At 47.4% G+C, this 14666-nt stretch overlaps 1 protein-coding gene across 1 annotated transcript in view; it reads right to left on the bottom strand.

Annotated features, from left to right (window-relative positions):
- Positions 1-14666, bottom strand: part of PARVA (parvin alpha) — a 180878-nt gene that overhangs the window by 21812 nt on the left and 144400 nt on the right. Inside the window, exons 7-12 of the mRNA XM_065881875.1 lie at positions 12185-12243; positions 10542-10561; positions 8628-8689; positions 7831-7899; positions 4667-4768; positions 3870-3942 (exon numbers count right to left, since the gene is read on the bottom strand). Coding sequence (XP_065737947.1) covers positions 3870-3942; positions 4667-4768; positions 7831-7899; positions 8628-8689; positions 10542-10561; positions 12185-12243 — 385 coding nt within the window. The remainder of the gene's footprint in view (positions 1-3869; positions 3943-4666; positions 4769-7830; positions 7900-8627; positions 8690-10541; positions 10562-12184; positions 12244-14666) is intronic.

Raw genomic sequence — 14666 nt, 5'->3', positions numbered from 1 at the left:
GGACATGAGCTCACCTCCTCTTCTGGAAACACCAAAATCACAACTAACTGCTGAATAACCACCAACAAAAAAATGTTGGAACGTACCAAAAAAGATACCCTACATCCAAAGACAAAGAAGAAGCCACAATGAGATCGTAAGAGGGGCGTAATCATGATAAAAACAAATCCCATACATGCTGGGTGGGTGACCCACAAACTGGAAAATATATAACAGAGGTTCTCCTACAGGAGTGAAAGTTCTGAGCCTCACATCAGGCTCCCCACCCTGGGGATCTGGTAATAGGAGGAGGAGCCCCCAGGGACTCTAGCTTTGAAGGCCAGCAGGGTTTGATCACAGGAATTCCACAGGACTGGGAGAAACAGAAACTCCACTCTTGGAGGGTGCACACAGGGTCTCGAGTGCACCAGGACCCAGGGTAAAAAGCAGTGACCGCATTAAGAGACTGGGCCAGACTTACCTGCTAGTATTGGAGGGGCTCCTGCGGAGGCGGGGAATGGCTGTGGCTCACTGTGGGGACAAGGACACTAGTGGCGGCAGTTCTGGGGAGTACTCATTGGTGTGAGCCCTCTTGGAGGACACCATTTTCTCACCAAGACCTGGCCCCACCCAACAGCCTCTAGGCTCCAGTGCTGGGACGACTCAGGCCAAACAACCAACAGGGTGGGAACACAGCCCCACCCATCAGCAGACAGGCTGCTTAAAGTCTTCCTGAGTAGACGGCTGCCCAATAAACACATCCCCTTACACGGCCCTCCCCACCAGAGGGACAAGACCCAGCTCCACCCACCAGTGGGCAGGTACCAGTGCTTCCCACCAGCAAGCCTGCAAAAGCCTCTTAGACAGCCTCATTCATCAGGGGGCAGGCAACAGAAGCAAGAAATACAACCCTGCATCCTGCAGAACAGAAATCGCAATCACAGAAAGTTAGACAAAATGAGAGGGCAGGGGAATATGTCCAGATGAAGGAAAAAGATAAAACCCCAGAAGAATAACTAGTGAAGTAGAGATACACAATCTACCTGAAAAAGAATTCAGAGTAATGATAGTAAAGATGATCCAAGATCTCAGAAAAAGAATGGTGGCACAGATCGAGACAATATAAGAAGTGTTTTAACAAAGACCTAGAAGAACTAAAGAACAAACACAGTTGAACATTACAGTAAGTGAAGTAAAGAATACAGTAGAAGGAATCAATAGCAGAATAACTGAGGCAGAAGAACAGATAAGTGACCTGGAAGACAGAATGGTGGAAATCACTGCCATGGAACAGAATGAAGAAAAAAGAGTGAAAAGGAATGAGGACAACATTAAATGCAGCAACATTCACATTATAGGGGGTCTCAGAAGGAGAAGAAACAGAGAGAAAGGGCCTGAGAAAATATTTGAAGAGATAATAGCTGAAAACTTCCCTAACAAGGGAGGGGAAACAGTAACCCAAGTCCAGGAAGCACACAGAGTCCCAGGCAGGATAAACCCAAGGAGGAACACACTGAGACACATAGTAATCAAACTGACAAAAATTAAATACAAAGAAAAAATATTAAAAGCAATAAGGGAAAAGCAGCAAATAATGTACAAGGGAACTCCCATAAGGTTATCAGCTGATTTCTCAGCAGAAACTCTGCAGGCCAGAAGGGAGTGGCATGATGTATTTATCAGGCTCCCTAACTTCAGACTATTACTACAAAGCTACAGTCATCAAAACAGTGGGGTACTGACACGAAAACAGACATACAGATCAATGGAACAGGATAGAAAGCCCAGAAATAAACCAATGCACCTATGGTTAATTAATCTATGACAAAGGAGGCAAGACTATACAATGGAGAAAAGACAATCTCTTCAATAAATGATGCTGGGAAAACTGGACAGCTACATGTAAAAAAATGAAATTAGACCATTCCTTAACACCATACACAAAAATAAACTCAAAATGGACTAAAGATCTAAATTTAAGACCGGATATTATAAAACTCTTAGAGGAAAATATAGGCAGAATGCTCTTTGACATAAATCACAGCAATATCTTTTTTGATCTGTCTCCTAGAGTAATGGAAATAAAAACAAAAATAAACAAATGGGACCTAATGAAACTCAAAAGCTTTTGCACAGAAACAGAAACCATAAGCAAAACGAAAAGACAAAGAAAAGACAAAGAATGGGAGGAAACATTTGCAAATGATGTGACCGACAAGGGATTAATCTCTAAAATTTACAAATAGCTCATGAGGTTCAATATCAAAAAACAAACAAACAACACAATCAACACATGGGCAGAAGACCTAAATAGACATTTCTATAAAGAAGACATACAGATGGCCAAGAGGCACATGAAAAGATGCTCAATATCGCTAATTATTAGAGAAATGCAAATCAAAACTACAATGAGATATCACCTCATACCAGTCAGAATGGCCATCATCAAAAAGTCTACAAACAAATGCTGGAGAGGGTGTGGAGAAAAGGGAACCCTCCTACACTGTTGGTGGGAATGTAACTTGGTACAGACACTGTGGAGAACAGTGTTCCTTAAGAAACAGAGGTTCCTTAAGAAACTAAAAATAGTGCTACCATATGATCCAGCAATCCCACTCCTGGGCATATATCTGGAGAAAAACATGGTTCGAAAGGATACATGCACCCCAGTGTTCACTGCAGCACCGTTTACAATAGCCAAGACCTGGAAGCAACCTAAATGTCCATCAACAGATGAATGGATAAAGAAGATGTGGTATGTATATACAATGGAATATTATTCAGCCATTAAAAAGAATGAAATAATGCCATTTGCAGCAACATGGATGGACCTGGAGACTATACTAAGTGAAGTAAGTCAGACAGAGAAAGACAAATATCATATGATATCGCTTATATGCGGAATCTAAAAAAAATATATACAAATGAACTTATTTACAAAACAGAAACAGACCCACAGACTTAGAGAATGAACTGACGGTTACCAGGGGGAAGGGTGGAGGGAAGGGATAGATTGGGAGATTGGGATTGACATGTACACACTGCTATATTTAAAATAGATACCAAACAAGGACCTACTGTATAGCATAGGGAACTCTGCTCAATATTCTGTAATAACCTAAATGGGAAAAGAATTTGAAAAAGAATAGATACATGTATATGTATAACAGAATCACTTTGCTGTACACCTGAAACTAACACAACATTGTTAATCAACTAGACTCCAATATAAAAGAAAAAAGAAAAATAAATACAAAAGTCCTACCTGGTCCTTCCAGTTTAGCCCAAGTCTTACCATCTTCCCCTACAAACGCACACATTGCTTCAAGCGCCAGCATGGGAGGGCTGCTGGAGCATTTTGCTCCTTTTGTATTTTTTCAGCCTTAACATTTGCAACCTAAACCTGACAAATCAAACCTTGTCCTTGGGCAGAGTTGGAGCAAGCAAAGGGCAGAAAAGGGAATTATTCTCCGAGTAGAGCTGCCTGTGATGACCCCTGTATCTTCCCCCTGCCTACCTGGGAGATAGTTCTTGGGCGGGTCAGCACCCTGTCCAGGCACAGAAGAACCTGGAAACCAGGCCAGGACAGTTCTTGCAGCAGCACCTCCGCTCTGTGACATGTCTGCATGGGTCCTTATCCCTATGACCCCATGTGTGGGATTTCAGGTTCTGCTTTTTTGCCCTGAGGCCATGCGATCTGCAGCTAGCAAAGGATGCCCAGGACTAAGCAGCTGCACCCTGTCCCACCTTCCCCTGCAAATGGCAAAGGAGGCTTCAGAAAAGATAGTCTCCCCTCTGGTATCAAACATGAGCCTTGCTCTGTGCCCTGAAAACTTGTGTGCAGGGGAGGGTCTCGCCTATTGTCACCAACCCAGGGAAGAGCAAAGTACCTTCTGGCCGTGGTTTTGGCTTTTCCAATCCTCCGTCTTGCATGAGCTCAAAGGCAAAGGAGACGTTCAAGACCTGGAGAGAGAACGGCAGTGCATGAGGCGCTGCACACTCATCCCTGGACCCTTGGGGCTCCCTGTGACCTGCCCCTGGAAAGTGAAGGAACCAGCACTGTAGCCAGTGGGGCAGGGGCTGAGCTAAAATGAGGCTGCCAAACTGGGCCGGCCACGAGGAGCGTGAGGCAGGCCCAGCCTGCTGTTGGTGAAGCGCTCCCAGAGGAGTTAAAAATCCTCTCCCTGTCTCACTGTGTTCTTGCGTCACTGCCAGGACTGTAAACTCAGGGACATAAGTGCCCACAGTTGAAAGGATCAGACGGCAAGACATGTTCAAGAGGCAGAGAAGGGTTTCTGCTTGGGACCAAATGCCCCTTGTCTAGCAGGTGGGCTGGGGCAGCCTGGGGGAGGCATCAGAAATCGGCTAAGTGCCGGCCTCAGGTCTGACCAGCCTTGCAGCCACCTGTCACCTCTGGGGAGAGATGAGGCCGGGCTGTGGCCCCAGGCAGGAGCATACGGCTAGGGGACCAAGGTGCAGGAGAGGGAAAGCTGTTCAGGATGCTCAGTGGCCTGTAGGTAGCTGCGTCCCAGCTCAGCTGTGCCTCACAATGAGCCCCCCATCCAACCACTGAAGACTCTGGGCAGAGGGGAAGCTGCCGCCCTTTCCCCAGATGGCCTCAGCAGAGGTGTGGGCAGACGGGTCGGGCATGTGGGCTCGGGCCTCCCGTGATGTCACCTCCCCTAACCTTCTGTTCAAAGCTGTCCGGGGTCAGGAAGAAGCTGTGCAGGGGCACGAAGTAGCCCTCCAGGAGCCCCATGAGCAGCACCAGGTACACCCCATCTGCAAACTGGAGGGAGAGAGACAGGTGAAGCCACTGGGTCCCTGAGCGCCCCAGCCCAGGCCCTTCCAGGGGCACATCAGCTTCCGTGTTGACCCCCGCAAAGGCTATATCCCCAGGCAGGCTGCTGGCAGTGGGTGAGGGGCAGTAATCCAAGGCAGGAAGGTCTGCTCTGCAGCAGGCCTGCCCCATGTCTGGCTGGTCCAGCACAGAAGCCACAAGCCCATGGTCCTGATCTCAATTGGTCCAGTATTTATTGAGTACCGACTATGTACCAAGCCCTGATCTGGCACAGAGACCACAGAGGTGGGTCAGGTGTGGCCCCTGCCCTGGAGGAACTCATGGTATAGTGGCGAGACTGTTGTGGAGGAAATGCAGCCGCTGCTCTGATGGAGGGAAGCATGCTGGCCTGCATGAGACTGACGAAGGTCACTCGTCCCACTGAAGGCAACAGGGAAGGCTTCTGGAGCAGGCGCTGCCTGGGTGGAGACATGAGGGATGAGCTGGAGTTAGCTAGGGAGGGCAGAGGGAGGAGGGAAAGGGGATGTCCAAGGCCAACAGCGTGAGGCTACTAGGGCTACTTCTGCTTTATGAACAGGGAAAGATCTAGTGTCACACCGGCCTGGGCATTCTCCCCTCTCACCCTCGCCTTATTACTGCTTGAGAGGCAGCATCGTATAGCTGTTAGGAACGTGTGCTCTGGAGCTGGCCTCTAGCTCTACCACTTATTAACTGAGTGACTTGAGCAAGTTACAGAGCTTCTCTGTGCCTCATTTTTCTCACCTGTAAAATGGGGACAATAATAATATAGTATCTAATTCATAGGGTTATCATGCGGCCTAAACCAGTAAATATGTGTAAGGTGCCTAGAACACTGCTTGGTGTGTAGGCAACACTTAACACGTACTAACTACTGCTATTTCTATCCGGGAAAACAACAAAGCAGTTAGACACAATGTACTGGCTCTTGCTGATAAAGCACAACTGTGTGCTCAGGGCCATGGCAAGAGGCTTAGAGCTGGTCCCGGCACCTGTGGGATGGGGGAAATTTGAAAGGAGTAGGTATTCTGGGTATGGAGAATGGCCTGAGCAAAGTTACAGAGGTCAGGGGCATATCTGATATTCTAGAACCTTGCAAAGGAGGCAGGACCATCAAATATTTGTATAAACAACAGTCACTAGAGTTCACAAGAGGTCAAAGTTCTTGGAATAATCTTAGGAAACTTCAAAAATCCTAGACGGAATTAGTATTCTGTCTGGGCTGGGCCCAGTGTCTGAGCTCTGCTGGGTGACTGATTGGTGGGCCTGTGACTCAACCTTGGTTATGGGCAAACAACCTGGAGTATGAACTTGACCTAGAAGCAGCTTCCTCCCTGTTTCCATCCATCTGGCTGGTAGGGCCTGAGCATGACTCATCCCAGGCCACCCCAGGGTGGACAATGGGAAATAGACCCCAGCAACCGTGTCAAAATCACGGCCCGCCCATGGAACTAGTTAACTAGGCCTAATTCTGGCTGTGGCTGGAATGGGTTGAGAATGAAAGAAACTAATCTGTCAACTCAGGGGAGCACCCTGGGTTAGGGTCAGGGTTAGTCACAGCTGTGAGTACCACTGACCTAGACTGCTCCCACCTCCCTGACTGCTGGTTCCAATGACTTGGTGGTAAAACTCGCAGATAGACACCAGATATGATCGGCAGAGACCCCTTCCCTGCCCATGGGGAAGGGAGAGCTCATTCCAGCCCTCTCCAGGAATCATTGCTTCTGCAGCACGTTCCCTATCTCCTGAAGAGCATATGAAGCTGCCTCCAGAGTCCAGACACACCCAGGCAGATCTCAGTCACAGACCCGGGCATTGCCTTTAAAAATAATAGGAGGTGCCCCTGTGTTCAAAAGAAAACCACACTTTAGAAGTTCATTGCGAATGAAAAGAGGTTGGGAAACAGGATACATTACACGGTATAAAGATTATACCTAATAAAGATTAGTTATTAATTATATAGCGGGGGGTAGGGGGGAGGAGCTTTACGGTAGGGAAATCTGGGGGATGCCCACTTAGCCAAGTGGTCAAAGTTACCACCACCAGGAACAGAGCTGATGGAGAAAAGTGCCTGAGAAGGGACTTCCCTGGTAGCACAGTGGTTAAGAATCCACCTGCCAATGCAAGGGACACGGGTTTGATCCCTGGTCCGGGAAGATGCCACATGCCATGGAGCAACTAAGCCCATCCGCCACAACTACTGAACCTGAGCTCTAGAGCCCGCGAGCCACAACTACTGAAGCCCATGCGCCTAGAGCCTGTGCTCCATAACAAGAGAAGCCACTGCAGTGAGAAGCCCGTGCACCGCAAGGAAGACCCAACACAGCCAAAAAAATATATATATTAAAAAAAAAAAAGGCCTGAGAAGAACACAGCATTGCCTCCATGGTACTGTTCCTGAACATGCATAACCTGGTTCTAATCATGAGGGAGAAAAACAGAGGCATTCTATGAACTAAATGGCCCACACTCTTCAAAAATGTCAATGTTATGCAATGAGAGGCTGAGGATTTGTTCTCTATTAAAAAGAAACTAAAGAGACATGACCGCTAAATGCATCAGGTGAGAATATGAGGACAACTGTATTTCTCTGAAGCATGTGACACGGTCAAGAGTAGTCACATATCAGTGATTTCATATGGTTTAACCTAAATAGATTAACATATTGTATTGATGTTAAAACTGCCTGAATTTGATTACTATATTGTGATTCTGAGGTATTTAGGGGTGGCGAGAGAGAAAAAAACCCAAATATGGCCAAATGTTAACAATTGGTATATGTGCGTGAAGAGTACATGGGGATTCATGATAATATTCTTGCAACTTTTCAAAATAAAATACTGGAAAGAATTCAGAGAAATTCCATGCAGTTCACCCCTCTGAGGGAAGAGAGAGAGAATCCCCTCTCCCTTCCCCAGAAAAGCTCCAGGATCAGGGTGGAAAGCCCTCCCGGCAATGTGGCTGGGGCAATGGGAACAGTGGCTGTCCAGCAGGGCCTTGTCCCCCACCCTGCACATGGGGCCATCACCCACCTGGGTTTCCAGTTCCGTGACCTCCAGGTTCAATTTATTCAGGTGCTTGTTCACGAAAGTAATGAGCGTCTAGAAGAAAAGCACAAGCCAGACATTGAGATGAAGACTCTCACCCTGGAGGCCGCCCCTGTGACTCAACCATGATGACACAGGACGAGACCCAGCCAAGATCTCGGGCCCGGGATCCCTGTGCCGAGCGGAGTGAGGCTGAGCAGCCTATAAGGCTCTTGCGAAACTCCTTGAGTCCACAGGGAAGGATGGCCCCCAGGACTGGCAGTCCCATGCACTGTGCAATTCCAATAGCCAGGTCCAGAACTGTGCAAGGAGCAGGGAGTGCTAAGAGGGCAGAGTGACAGGTGGAGTGTCCTAGCCGGGCTCAGGGGGCCAGAGGAGAAATGACCGCCTTGGGTCCCTCCTTCCAGTCCCCCTAGGTGCAGGTACCGGTGCCAGGGAGACAGAGGGAGGTCTGTGTGAGGAGCAGGGATGGTGGGGTTCAGTGTGGGTGTGGAGACACGGGACTGTAGCCTCAGAAACCCCCAAGAGATGCTGTCATCCCAATGGGAGAAGAAAGGGACTGGATAAGGCATCCAGTGAAAACAAGACAGGTAAAACGGACATCAAGCAGGAAAGCTCTGTGTTTGTGGTGGTCTGGTGATGACACCAGTTTCGGGAAGCTTGCAAACTGCAGGGGGTGGGTTTTCCTAATGTTTTCCTACATCTCGCTCCCCTCCCTCCCTCCCTCCCTCCCTCTCCCCCTCTCTCCCTCCCTCCCTCCCTCTCAGGCACCTCTTTCCCACCTTTTTCACCACGTTCAGCTTGTCTGGTGCGTGGTCAAACAAGGTGTCAAAGGCATCACGTTCTGAAAAAAGAGGAAAATGTAAAGTAGGGCCCAGAGCTGATGCCAACCCAGGTCCCAGCCACGAGCCTCTACAGGCCACATGGGCAGCTCCAGGTGGGAATTCTTTGGGATATGAGACTGTGCTGGGAAACTGGGTTTGGGCAGAGATTTGGGGTTGATTCTTATCTTAGGGGCCTTTTTCTCTCTGTGTAGATGTAGGTGTGTGTGTATCCACCCTCGACATCAGCCCTCTTTGAGCTGGGGTTCAGGAGCTCTGGTGGGCAGTCTGACTTGGAACCGGTCATTTCTCTTTACTATTTGTATTCTTTGATATCATGACTTAGTCATGATTCTAAAGTGTTTCTGAAGCTTTTTGGAAGCAGAATGTCATCCAAATATCAAATCACTCCCTAATTTTCAAAACCAGCGTGCCCAAGACATACTTCCTGGCAGAGGGCAGATAAGCGGATTGGGAGGTACAGAGCCCCAGGACAGAAGGGGAGCTCCCCCTCTTGAGGGATCAGGTCACTTCAATCCTTTTAGCCTCACTTTCCTCTTCCATAAAATGCCCACTGGGTACTTCCCTGGCAGGCCAGTGGTTAACACCCTGCGCTTCCATTGTGGAGGGCACAGGTTCGATTCCTGGTCAGGGAACTAGCATCCCGCATGCCAAAACGCAGCCAAAAATAATAATAGAAAAAAGGCCCACTGAACATGAACCTCCCCTAGGTGGGTTATGAGGATGAAAGACAAGAAAGTACATTCTCTGTAAACTCTGAAGTATCTGCTGATCTGAGTTATTATTAGAATGATTGGGGGCTTCCCTGGTGGCGCAGTGGTTAAGAATCCGCCTGCCAATGCAGGGGACATGGGTTCCACATGCCTCGCGGCAACTACAGAAAGCCCACGGAACCAAGACCCAATGCAGCCAAAAATAATAAATAAATAAAATAAATAATAGAATGATTGGAATATTTCAATATATTATCCACAGTAAATACAGAATCATAGAAAATAGCGAAGCCATTCTCCCTGCAGGGATTTTTCTTGCTATAGCCCCCCTGGTCCTCTGATCTGAGAGGTGAAATAGCGGAGGGATCTGTGACTGGGAATGAGAAATCTCTAAGAGGAACCGGGGCTGGGAGGGTTCGTGGTCCTGGGCTGCCTTTCCTACTCTTTTTTTTTTTTTTTTTTTTTTTTTTGTGGTACGCGGGCCTCTCACTGCTGTGGCCTCTCCCGTTGCAGAGCACAGGCTCCTACGCGCAGCCTCAGCGGCCATGGCTCACGGGCACAGCCGCTCCGCAGCATGTGGGATCTTCCCAGACCGGGGCACGGACCCGCGTCCCCTGCATCGGCAGGCGGACTCTCAACCACTGCGCCACCAGCCTCTCCTACTCTTGATGAGTAAATCTGAGACGGCCAGAATGGTGATTGTGATCTTGGACATTCACAGACCTTATAAACACACCCAAAGTTCTGGGAAACCAGAGAGGTAGGAGGTGTGATGAGGAAAAAGGCACCTTCGACAAGGGCTGGACAGAGTGGGGAGAGGGTACAGTCCCGAGCGCATACGTACACCTCTTGCTTTACTTCCACAATATGCTTAGAGCAAGACTTCCCTGCAAATGCCTAGGACCCATCCAGAAGCCCAGCAGTGTCAGTGGTCTTGTTACTTGCAAGAGGACTGCAGCTGTGGTTACTTTTCCTCTTCCCACCAGTGCGCTGACCCTCCCTACCGACTGGCCCTGTCACCAGGTTGGCACAGACACACATGCAGGAATCAAGCTGAGTGCCTGTTCTTCCCAGCTGCTACAGAATTAACTAGACCCCATTGGCAGTCAGCAGCGACAGAGGACACTCTTATGCAACTCACCATGCCTTCCAGAAAGAGCCCTGCGGGAAAAGGAAAAAGAAAGCAGTGTGACTTTTCTCTCCTCACCCTTGGTGGCAGATCCCCCCAAGCTTCCTTCCTTGGCATTTTATTCTGTACTAAGTCTCCAACTATGGGTGGTCTTTACCACATTACCACCTATTTTCCCCCTCTGCTTTATAGATTTACTGGTGTTTGCATAAAGCCTGGTATAAGTGATGCATAAAGGACTATTTCTTGCCTTAAATAAACTCACATTATTGCTTACAGTTGAGAAAGAATATTGGACTCAGAGATTCAGGATTCCCAACCATGTTTTAGGAGCAGAGCTCAGGTACCATCTCAATGTGGCATTTCACTGCCCAAGTTGCTGAGGGCATCGGCTTGGGGAGGTCAGGTTGGGCTCTCTCCTGTCCATCCTGTGATACCCACCCAAGCTGCACCTGCCATTGACCTAGAATAGGTTTTCTCAAAGAGGGCAGGAACTGGAACCATGCTCATAGAGTGAAGCAGCAAAGTATTAGGAGCACGAGCATTAGGGTCAGACTACTTAGTTTTAAATCTTACAAAGCCATTTGCTTGCTGTGTGACTTTGGGCAAGCTACCGAACCTCTCTGGGTTTCAGGTCACTTATCCTTAAAATGAGGATAAAATGGTAAACAACTCAATCAGATGTTGTGAGCATTAAATGATTTAATATATAGAAAGATTTTAGCATAATTTCTACTATATACTAAGTGCTCAATACATTTTTTTTCTCAATACGTTTTTGGTTCTTATTATGTTGGTTTATTCCAACTATACATCTGTCACCTATTAAACAATGACTTGTGGGTAGTGTACTGGGAAGAATGATGAACGTGGAGTTCAAGCCAGGTAGACCAAGGACAGTTTCCTCCTCCACCTTTGGGGTGTGGGGTTTTAGAAGGTGTAATCATTGCTTCATGTGCCCCTGCTCTTTCCACTTGCTCTTCTTGTTCAAAGGAATATAGAGGAGAGTTAGGGGAGCAGGAGATGATACGAACAAATTTTGCCCGGTTTTGCGTGCGGCCAGGGCTCAAGCCTGCCCAGGGATCTCAGACCCACTCACACCGACCGTCCTGCTCTTTCTGCTTGAGAACAAAACTTCTCTTTCCCATGACAAAACTCTTACATGTTCTGATATTCCAATTTCTTAATGTAAATGAAAAAAAAAAAACAAACAAAAAAGAAACCCCAAACAATCCACCACCCTAAGGTAGAGAGGGGCTTTCTGGGTCATGGCATGTGACCATATAAATCAGATTCAGAAAAGGAAGAAAAATGTCCTTTTGAAGGTTAACAATTTAAATTCAACCCCATGTTTATGGCATGATGATTTCATGCTGGTTGGCTTTTTCGGGCACACTCTTTCCTGGAGTGCCACAAAATTAGAATTTTTCAATCACAGTTAATTCCCTCTCCCCACTTCCCCACCCAAGTTTGTACCTTAAGCATTGAGAGGCATGTTTTGAATGCACGGAAAAGGCTAAACTATAATCATTGGCTGAAGTCTAATCCCTCTTGCAATCCCAATAAATGAAAACTAAATATCAGCAAATGGATGAATTTCGGAGAAACATCTGTGTTCCATTACAGAATCGCTGGCAACAATGCTGTTGACATACTCTGTGTTACCAGTTATTTCCTCTTGGATTTGCCGAGACTGGAGGATTCCTTCTCGTTTCTGAAAACGGGGGTGGGAGGAAGAGAGAGAAATATGCATTAGAAAAATACAAAAAACTGATTAGCATTCCTGATACTTAGAAAGTTACTGGCGTTTAAGAAATGGATCCAGAGACGAGATACTGCTAGAAGTGAAATGAGGCTCCTGATTTCCTGGGACTGGACTGTACCATTCATACTTAAGTGCAATTAGTGTTTTTTCCAAACAAGTCGGCTGTTTCTTGGATGGTGAATCTTTTCTTTCTTTATTGGAAGACATTCTGCTGGAAGCACACTGTTTGCCTCCTGGAGAAATCCACAGTAAACCAAATGGAAATGAGGGCCAGGGTGTGTCTGCCCTCCAGCTGGGGCCACGGAGGGAAGCAGAGAAACACATTTAACTGGGGCGGCTGGGGTGGAAGAACTGAGGTCAACTTGGAGAATTCAGAGGGAGAATTTTCAAAAAACGTTTAACTAGAAGAGCTTTTAAGTAAGTAGTATAGTCCTTGGGTGACTAGCTTACTCTCTGAGAAAAGCGTAGGCACTTTGGAGGTCCATCCACCCACCCATCCGCCCACCCAAACTGCCATCCATCCACCCACCCACCCACCCATCCATCCATCCACCCACCCATCTGCCCATCCATCCACCCATGCATCCATCCATCATCTGTCTACCCCTTCCCATCAATTCATTCTCTTTCTTCTCTGTTTCATTAATCAGTGCCTTCTCTGTACAAGCCACTGTGTTGGACTTAGCAAACACTGTGGAACATATGACATAGTTTTGGACCTTAAGGAACTTAGAGTAAAATGGCGTAGATGAACAGGTATGCAAGAACAGTTTTCCCCAGACAGTCCTCCTGGTCCAGCTCAATTATTAGAGTAGGATCCCCTTTCCCTCTCAAACGTGTCATGGATAATTAATTACATGGTGGCCCCTTGCAGAGAGGAAGTGCTGAGTGCAGGACAGGAACAAGTACGTTCGGCTGAGAGGGTCAGGGACACCTTCCAGGGGGAGGGGTTCTTGAGCTGGAACTTAGCGGACAGCTAGGATTTGGCTGGACACAGAGGAGAGACCTCTTCAGTGGGAGGAATGGCCGGAGCAAAAAGGCAGAATAGGAGAGCACAGGCGTGTTCAGGAGGCCGTTTGGAGGGACAGTGGCTGCCCTTGGTCAGTTGAGTGCTGGTCTGGAGTTTAAACCTCACTGTGTGGGCGTGGGAACCGATGAAGGAGTGCTGGCGTTCAGGAAGGCCTTCTGATGGGGGTGAGGAGGGAGATGCATTTATCACGTTCCTACACAATCAGTTACCAGACGTTTGGAAGGCAGTCTGGACAGGGCAAGAGGCTGTCAGAGCAAATCCATCTTCCACAAAGACTGAGATGTGTCAAGAGGGATCCTCCAAGCATTAGTGTTTCAGCTGAAATCTGCCTTCTCGACCCTCCTGCCCGAACTTCCACAACCTTTTCTTCACATTCCCAATAGCCACAGAAACTAGCGTCCTTGCAAAATACTTTTACAGAAGGAAAGGTAGAGCTGGATAAAGGCCATGACTGTATCTGGATTAGATTAAGAAGAATGAACTATCAAAGCAAAAAAGGAAGAAAAACATTAAAATACCATTGAAAAAAGATCTAGTGTGGATAAACCAGGACGTTTTCCAAATTCAGCTTCAACATATGTAAAATTTTCACACAGGGCTAATGGAATCTGTGTCCTTGTCTTGCGAGGCTGTTCACAGACATCAAACCTCATCTTCGACTACATGCAGAATTAAATGCTGGTACACAGAATGGAAAAGAAATCCGGGTTCAATGACACCTCACACAGCGTCCTGATTCATTTCGATCCACTGTTCCCTGAAGAACTCTCTCTGTAGTTCAGTCAGTGTCTTACAGCCAATTCTGAGTCTTGCTTCTGTGCCTGTTTAACTTGATAACGCAAAACACCCCATAAACCCTGACATACCTTGATGCCATTTTATGTAATGCCTCCTCCTTCCTCCCTCACGCTAACAAAACTGCCTGCAGTGGAAATTAAACCAGCAACAGCCTTCTGATGGCCTATAATTGAGCTCAAAATAAGGCATGAGACATGGGCTTCCAGTGACCACTGTTTCCCCCCCAACCCTCGCCAATCCTGAATCATAGTTTTAAAAAATATAATGAAATGGATTCACACTTTATTGGTTGTTAATAAATGACACAATAGAGATGGCCTGCATTCACTAGGAAGATGCATGTACCAGGATGCTCTGGGCTGGCCACATATTCATAAAATGCTTAGTGCCATGCCTGACATGGTTGACAGCCCAATAAATGAAGCCAATTAGTCTCTTTCAGTCAGTTGCACTTAGTGTCGGAACCACACGCGTTTGCATTGACAAGGGGCTTCTGATAGCCCTCTCTGCAGCTTATGTAGAGTCCTGTCTCTGGGCAGGCAGG

This window comes from Phocoena phocoena, chromosome 8 (genome assembly GCF_963924675.1).
Source record: "Phocoena phocoena chromosome 8, mPhoPho1.1, whole genome shotgun sequence".
NCBI lineage: Eukaryota > Metazoa > Chordata > Mammalia > Artiodactyla > Phocoenidae > Phocoena > Phocoena phocoena.
The sequence above is the reverse complement of the archived record's forward strand: the minus strand, read 5'-3'. Positions and strand labels throughout refer to the sequence as shown.